The sequence below is a fragment of the Sinocyclocheilus grahami genome, unplaced genomic scaffold (assembly GCF_001515645.1).
Source record: "Sinocyclocheilus grahami isolate Dianchi unplaced genomic scaffold, SAMN03320097.WGS_v1.1 scaffold466.1, whole genome shotgun sequence".
NCBI classification, from domain to species: Eukaryota; Metazoa; Chordata; class Actinopteri; order Cypriniformes; family Cyprinidae; genus Sinocyclocheilus; species Sinocyclocheilus grahami.
This window is the reverse complement of record NW_015505645.1, coordinates 971,190-979,773: the sequence shown is the minus strand read 5'-3', so window position 1 is coordinate 979,773 and position 8,584 is coordinate 971,190. Positions and strand designations below refer to the sequence as shown.

The window sequence follows — 8,584 nt, the reverse complement described above, 5'->3', positions numbered from 1 at the left end:
CCGACAGCACTGAAGCAGATACGTGGGGTCTTAAAGAAGCAACTCTATACAGAGTTTGGCGGATTTTTGTGCATGCTGTCATCTGTTGCGTAAGCCTGTGTACAAATGGGTCTTAAAAGGGCTGTTTTTTAGGAAAGGACAACTAGGAACTTTGTCCTGCATAGGCCAGCTGTGACAAGGAGACAAGGAACTAAATATTCAAGCATTCAGGGGACCAAAGGTAAAGTTTTATTAATTAAATAAACCGTTATTATTAGTCAACCAGTAATCTGAATATAGGGAAATGTCCCTCTGAATATTTCTCAATGTCTTCGGTTGATTAACCTCCTATACTACTGTATGTTCCTGGCTGTGACCTGGCCCTTGATTTTATTTTGTACTTTTGCTTTCTGTAAATTAATTGTACCTCACAAAATATTGTCATATTTCAGATAATAATAATATTCACCCTAATCAAATCCACATTAACTGTCAATAAGTTTCATTTTGGACATGCTGTGCTAATTACATCGCTTTATATTTAATCTGTCAAGCGTCTTGTTTAGAAGTAAAGGACTTGTGAAACTCAAAACAATTTATGAAATGGTAAAAATTTAAAGGGTAACATGAATGAGTGAATCAATGAATTATAAGGAAAAATAAAACCATTGTTTTTACTAACAAATATGATGTAGAAAGAACCCCTTTATGTGGCCACTTGCCTTAACCTGACATTACTGAGAAACAATCTTGTCCTTTGAACACAGTTCAATATTTCAGGTATCTGCTTTCATTTTATAGTTGACACTTTTGATACACTCTCAAAAAAGTACAACAGCTGTCACTGGGATGGTACCCTTTCAAAAGTTGCATCTTTGTACCTTAATTATCCCTAAAGGATGCATTTGACATATTTTTACCATTAGTATCTTCTGAAAGGGTAGTGCCCCATTGACAGCTTTTGTACTTTTTTTATTTTTTACTTTCTGAGAATGTATATACTGAATATAATGTGTTTTATTGTGTTCACACGACTAAAGTAAAAGTATGATATGAAAATTTTAGATTTATAATTCACTTTCACATTTAAGAGGATTTACACAGGATTCTATGTTTAAAACCAACATTTCAAACCACTGCTAAAGAAAACACACTTATGTGTAATTGGACCTTTGACTCAAAATCTTATACTTACTGAAATACAACCCTTGTGCCAACTAGTAGTCCCTTGTAGCTACTATTACAGAAATGTGACTTTTTGACATTTTCATTTTATATTTTTGCAATGTCAAGTATTACAATAGAACGCTTAAGAGCTATCCTTTTTTCTGTGCAGTGGAGTTGTTGTGCACTCTTGCGCATTTAACGCGCTTGGTGCCGGAGATCCCTGCCTGTGCGCGTCGGCGCAGTTGCGCATGCGCGGGGAGCTCCCCGTGCCCACCGACTTGTAGCTTTGAGCCCAGAGCGCGCGCGGGTGGCACACAGAAGCACCAGGGCAGCCAGCGTGCAACGTTACCATGAGCCTCCCCGCTCCACCGGCAGAGACTCCACGCGCAGAGAGTGCCCACCTGACGAGAGCAGCGCGACACCCACAGCCGCACGATGCCCGGGGGAAAGAGAGGGCTGGTGGCACCGCAAAACACTTTCCTGGAGAATATCGTCAGACGCTCGAGTGGTGAGGAGCACGCTTATGCGTTCTGAGATGCTTTAGTCACTTGATATTACAGTGACGGTGTTGCTCTGCATTTACATACTGATTAGTCAGTAATTCAAACTAAATACGTAATTAATATGGAGCTGTTTTGCACAGTTATTTGTATTTTCATATTGCATTTAATATATGAAACATGGACGGTGTGATGGAAAATGTTAATGCTTTAACTTAATAATAACGTATTTTTTCTTTTAGTTTGTTTAATTTATTGTGATTTCTTTCAATGCATTATTTACACCATGATGTTCGTTGTTGAGTGATTGAGGCGTTTTTGAGATAAAATACGAGTTCAATGAAGAAACTTCATGAAGCAGTCTTCATTGCAAATGCACTTTATGTAATCTAATAAAAAATATTAATTTTTCACCGTGCTGCAGAATTGATGTTTTAGAGACCGTATTTATTTAATCTAACGTTTATTTATTATTTATCTAACTCCAAATCTATTTATTATTTTGAGTCAAGTGAATTTGAGCTCTTCAATAAAACATAATTAACAAAAAAAATTGTAGAATTTTAACATCTGGAGAAATGTACTAATTCTAATAAACAATAACACGTTAAGCAGCCGTAATTGAGACAATTATTGTGTACTGTTAATTATTATAACCTATGCAATTTAATATAATTAGGCATTTCTCGTTCAGGTGACTAAAAAGGCACTCAATGTAATTTCACTCCACATCTCTGCTCCTGCAGCACATCAGGACTGGCATGAAGTCCGTTTGATGGTTTTTAGGGATCCGAGGCAAATCGCGGACTGTTGCGTTTGTGACCACTAGAGGGAGCATCATCTCTAATTTCATGTCACAGTAATGCTGTTTGTGTCTGATTTCTTTATAGTGCATCAAAAACAACACTTATCTGAGGATTATAGTATATAACACATGATAGTTAAAGTGAGGAAAAATGTTTTCAATGTAAATCTAATACGAGGTTTTAAAACACCCATTCACATTCTGCAGTAAGAAGGACAACATTTTGTAGCTTTGTTTTTCGAGCTTTTGAAGATCTACATTTTATAGAGAGTACACCAGATGTTGAAGTAGATCAGTGACAGTCATTTACTGTGAAGCAAAGACTGGGAATGCATTAGTGTGTGTCAGATCACTAATGCCTGCTCCCTCTTTTATTCTTTGTCATCTTCTCTGAACCTTCAGAGACAAGTTTCTTGCTGGGGAACGCTCAGATTGTGGACTGGCCTGTAGTTTATAGTAATGATGGCTTCTGCAAGCTGTCTGGATACCACAGAGCAGAGGTCATGCAGAAAAGCAGCACATGCAGGTGAGTGGCTATACACGTGACAATAGAAATCCGTAGGAATATTGTTACACAGTTCATGCTGTATTGAGATCTCTGGTTTTGCAGTACCTTAAGGAGCCTGTTGAATAAAACAACAAAAGAGTTTAAGACTGAAGCTTTAAATTATTTGTTGTGGATCCATGTGGACTCATTCCTACAAAACCAAGATGTCGTCATAATCTTGAGGCGTTACATCACTTTGGCTCTGCCTAATGTTAAACGAATCTTGAAATCTCTGGTACTGTGACATTACTGGTTATTCTTTTGTGAACTGATGTAAACGAGTTTGGTATTAGGAATTTGGAATTTAAGTTTAAATAGATGAAAGTATCTTTTTGGCCAAGCCATGGTCTGGCATCGCAGTGGCAAAAAAAATCTCATTTCAATAAGTGGCTGTCATAAAGTGCTGAGCCACAGATATACTGTCTTGCAGGTCTTAGAGACTCCATACCACACTTTAAAGCATCTTTTCTTGCCATGCTTACAACGCACAATTTTGTGTCATTGATAAACTTTTATCTGTGACTGCAACAGAAACAAACAGGCTAAGATGTAATAATTGGTCACACTGTGCTTCATGTGTGTGTTGCATATGAATTTCAGCAAGTCTCTGTAATCTTTTAATCTTTAAAACATTTGACTGCAGGGAGAACTGACCATTTCTTCTTAAACCAAATGATTTGGTTTGAAAATAGGAGATTACTGCCTGTCTGTCTGAATAATCTCTCTCTGTAGTTTTATGTATGGGGAGCTGACAGACAAGAAGACCATAGAAAAGGTGAGACAGGCCTTTGACAACTATGAGTCCAACTGCTTTGAAGTGCTGCTGTACAGAAAGAACAGTAAGTGAGACTTCAAACAAATATATGAACAGGCTAACACTTCTAAAGTTTCTTACTTATGCTGGTGAATGCAGAATATGTCTTTTAGCTGTGTTCTAAACCATAGAAAAACACGTTAAGTTGCCAAAAATAACTACTAGACATCACACAGAATGGAATATCATAACAAACCACTTTTGGTGTATTAAACATTGCTATGTATATATCACTATTGAGAATAAAGGGGAATTATGTTACAGTAATGAGAATTAAATTTTTTATTATGCTAAATGACTTTGGGTTGAAATGTGATGTGAACATGTTAGCATGAGATTCACCAGTGTGTGTGAGATGAGCTTTACACGCATAGATTAAAAGAGAGAGAGATTTGAAACAGCTCCAGACAGTGTTCCAGCAGTTCTATTTCATTGTAGGATCATTGCAGCAGTGACAGCAAACATTTGTCACACTTTTGCTCATATCTGAGCCACAGAGGACTTATGTTTTGGATTAATGTTTTTGTTGTGTGCTTATACTGTTCAAAAAGGTCAGTAATACTTTAATACTTCTATTCAGCAAGGATGCTTTAAATTGTACAGTTAAAGACTTGCAATGTTACATTAATCTTCTATTTCAAATAAATGCTGTTCTTTTGAACTTTCCATTCATCAAAAAATACTGAAAAAAGTCACATTTTACACAAAAATATTAACAGCATTGATGATAATAAACAAATCAGCATATTAGAATGATTTCTGAAGCGTCATGTGACACTGAAGACTGGAGTAATGGCTGCTAAAATTCAGCTTTGCCATCACAGGAATAAATTACATTTTAAAATACATTAAAATAGAAAATTGTTATTTTAAATTACAATAATATTTCACAATATTACTGTTTTTACTATATTTTTGATCAAATAAATGCAGACTTCAAAAATATATGTATAAAAAAAACTTTGCTACAATCCACAATATTTTCATTAATTAATCAAATCAACAAACTTAGCAAATGACAATGAGCTTGTGAAACTTCTTGTATAAAATGTCAGATTCATGCTTTCATTAAAGCACAAGATGCTCAGTAAAATAATAAAAACAATTTCAGTTCAATTCATTTGTACACAATTTTTATTAACGCAAAATACTGAATTGAATTCAATTGTGCAGATTCTTTAATAAAAGCACCACAGAATTGAATTGAACTGAAAGACACATGTAATGTATATTATGAACACATTGCATCTGTCTTTCAATTCAGCGTAGCATTTTTTTAATAAAAAACATGTTTATTTTAGGTTGGACCAAGTTTGCACGTTTGACTCGAGCGTTGACGACCAGCAAAAGCACCATTCAGCAGCTCACGCCCATGAGCAGAACCGACATCACTTCACACAAACACTCCAGACTTGCAGAGGTGAGAACACACACACACACACACACACACACAGACACACACACACAGACAGGCAGCATTTGCTTACATCCTTGGTTGTGCAGTACAAGGTTATTCAAAACTTCATCTCATGGAGGACAAACTTGTAATAGAATCACACACACACACACACACAGGACGCTGCTGTAACGCAATCTCACACGTGTCTGTTGGACAGCAGAAGTCAACAGTGGGCTGCCAGAAGCTGCTATTAATAATTAACACTGATGAGGAGTGTATGTGTGTGTCCCATAACCCCTGTTCACGTTTCTGCTTTTCTCATCTGTTGGTCATTGCTTTAAATACTCCAAAATTGTCCCTTTTCACTTCCATTGTACGGTGTGCATCAATGTGACCTTGAAGTTTGCCTTTTTGTGAAGAAAATAAGGAGCTAGTCAAAATCTTTTTTTTGCCACAAATGTGTCATAGATGCTGTCGATTGAATCTTTGACTTGAATTTTTTTTCTTTTTGTAAGCTTTAAATTTTAAAATTCGTTTTAAAACATATTTTTTCTTAAATATAAAACTAAGGTCTCCTCTTGATTAACACGGACATAATTATTACCATTCAAAATGTAACAGACAATATGCAGCCATTTTGCAGGTTTCTTTTCTTGCATCTCCATTAAACATATTTTTGCAACCAACAATTTAAAAATAGTGCAGATCGATAAATGATCTCAAACGATCTTTCACCCTCCATTATCTTCTGATCTTCATTGTCTCTAGGAGGGAAATTCTGTTAAATCTCATGTTCTGTTTAAACAAATATGCATTGTGTATTGTCCAAGGAAGAACAGAAAATTTCCAGTGCTAGTATTAATATTTAATACAAACTCACTTTCCTGAAGGCTCACTGTATTTAATTTCATTTTTACTCTCAGTCTCTTAAGATAATCTTCCTTTTATGTCAGAAGTACTGAAAAGAAACAAATTATGGCTTTCAATTTAGATTGATTAATTCTAAAAATGTATAAATTATATAAAATAAATTTGGTCAAATTATACCATTTCACCATGCATTTTCCTACAATCAAAAGAAATATTCATGTCAAAAAATGTGAAAATTAACTTGCATTGGTTTTTAACTCTCTTCTCATTTTAATATTTTTCTTTTCTTCTTTGTCTCAGATCCTTCTCTCCCTTTATCTCTTTTTGTCTCATTTGTCTTAGGTGCTTCAACTCGGCTCTGACATTCTTCCGCAGTATAAGCAGGAAGCCCCTAAGACCCCACCTCACATCATCTTACACTACTGCACATTTAAGACCACCTGGGACTGGGTCATCCTCATCCTGACCTTCTACACCGCCATCATGGTTCCTTACAATGTCTCCTTCAAGACCAAACAGAATAATGTCACGTGGCTGGTTCTGGACAGCGTTGTGGATGTCATATTCCTTGTGGACATCGTGCTTAACTTCCACACCACGTTTGTCGGGCCAGGAGGGGAGGTGATCTCGGATCCGAAGCTGATCAGGATGAACTACCTGAAGACCTGGTTCGTAATAGACCTGCTGTCCTGTCTGCCCTATGACATCATCAACGCTTTCGAAAACGTGGATGAGGTGAGATACCGTAAAGCCGTTGCTTTGTACTGGATTAGGACACAGTGTAAAGGAAATGGTTCTTCATTTGTGGCCCTATGAAGTGGCAACACTTGGGTTAATATTAAAACGAAATATTAATTGTTCTTATATTCTGAAAATGTTCGACACTTTATTGTTCTAAGAGAAGCTGTAGTTGGCTTTTTCAAGTAACTCGGCAATGCTTCAAACACTTAAAAAATGTTTACCTGTCAACCCCTCAAAAATGAAAGATTTAACAATTATTACCTAAGTCAGGACTCCTCAGAGGTACTCTTCTGAGGATAATGCTTTAGGGTTCTTGGTCAAATTCATTTAAACTTTTGAAGAGCTTGATAGTTTTGGGACAGAAAAACAGAAAGCTGAACTGGCAGCAATAAAAACTTCAGTGAAAGCTAGTGTCACATACAAATGGAACAGACTTTTCACTGACGACATAAATCTGTTCTATTTTAGTGCTTATTTTGGCCAAAACCCATCATACTTGTGAATTTTAAGTTTATGAGCTATCAAGCACCTCAAATGAAATACCACTACATTGCCAATAAGTTCTAACAATTGAGTTTTTTCCCCAGAAGCTCTTATTTTATCAACTCTGTACCTGGAAAAAAACATACTTCACTTCCACTCCTACTCACAAACGTTGTAGTGTCATTGTGGTTCTTATCATTTATGTGTGTAGTATTCACAAGCCAGTCAGTGAAGGCACTATGTGTGGTCTGTGGCTGTGCCTTTTTAGACTGATAATAATAAAAAGAAGCCCACTGTATTGATTGGCCAAATACTCAACCAATCATGTGTGATGATTTGTACAGTTCTTCCTCTTGAAAACTGAACCATTTACAAAGTCATATTGTCCTTTGCATCCTCTCTTGGTTTGTTATTTATTCTTGGAGTCTGTCCAGGTTATGTGCTTTAGGATAGATATTGATTGGCGCGCATACAGTGGATCATCTTCTCTCTTTCACTCAGGAAGTCTGAGTGCAATGAGCTGAGCCCCAGACACACACCTGTAAACACGGTTTCATTGAACACTAGCACACTTTCAGTTATATACAGTGGTGTGAAAAGGTTTTTGCCCCCTTCCTGTTTTTTTTATTTTTTGCATATTTGTCACACTTAAAAGATTCAGATCATCAAACAAATTGTAATATTACACAAAGGTAATGCAAGTAAATGCAAAATGCAGTTTTTAAATGATGATTTCTTTTATTAAGGGAAAAAAGCTGTCCAAACCTGCCTGGCCCTACGTGAAAAAGTAATTGCGCCCTAAATCTAATAACTGGTTGTGCCACGCTTTGCAGCAACAACTGCAATCAAGTGTTTGCGATAACTGGTAATGAGTCTTTCACATCACTGTGGAGGAATTTTGTCCCACTCTTCTTTGCAGAATTGTTTTAATTCAGCCACATTGGAGGGTTTTCGAGCATGAATGGACTGTTTAAGCATCTCAAATGGACTTTGATTTGGCCACTCCAAAACCTTCATTTTGTTTTTCTTGAGCCATTCAGAGCTGGACTTGCTGGTGTGTTTGGGATCATTGTCCTGCTATATAACCCATGTGCGCTTGAGCTTGAGGTCACAAACTGATGGCTGGACATTCTCCTTCAGGATTTTCTGATAGAGTGCAGAATTCATGGTTTCATCAATTATGGCAAGTCGTCCAGGTGCTGAAGCTGCAAAGCAGCCCCAGATCATCACACTACCCACCACCATGTTTGACTGTTGGTATGATGCTCTTTTTATGAAA

General features: G+C 36.6%; 1 protein-coding gene across 1 annotated transcript in view; it reads left to right on the top strand.

Moving 5' to 3' along the window:
- Positions 1-1,463: 1,463 nt before the first annotated feature.
- The window catches only part of LOC107553184 (potassium voltage-gated channel subfamily H member 5-like), a 38,729-nt gene continuing 31,608 nt past the window's right edge, over positions 1,464-8,584 (top strand). Inside the window, exons 1-5 of the mRNA XM_016235317.1 lie at positions 1,464-1,654; positions 2,854-2,977; positions 3,731-3,837; positions 5,114-5,232; positions 6,424-6,862. Coding sequence (XP_016090803.1) covers positions 1,582-1,654; positions 2,854-2,977; positions 3,731-3,837; positions 5,114-5,232; positions 6,424-6,862 — 862 coding nt within the window. The 5' untranslated portion in view covers positions 1,464-1,581. The remainder of the gene's footprint in view (positions 1,655-2,853; positions 2,978-3,730; positions 3,838-5,113; positions 5,233-6,423; positions 6,863-8,584) is intronic.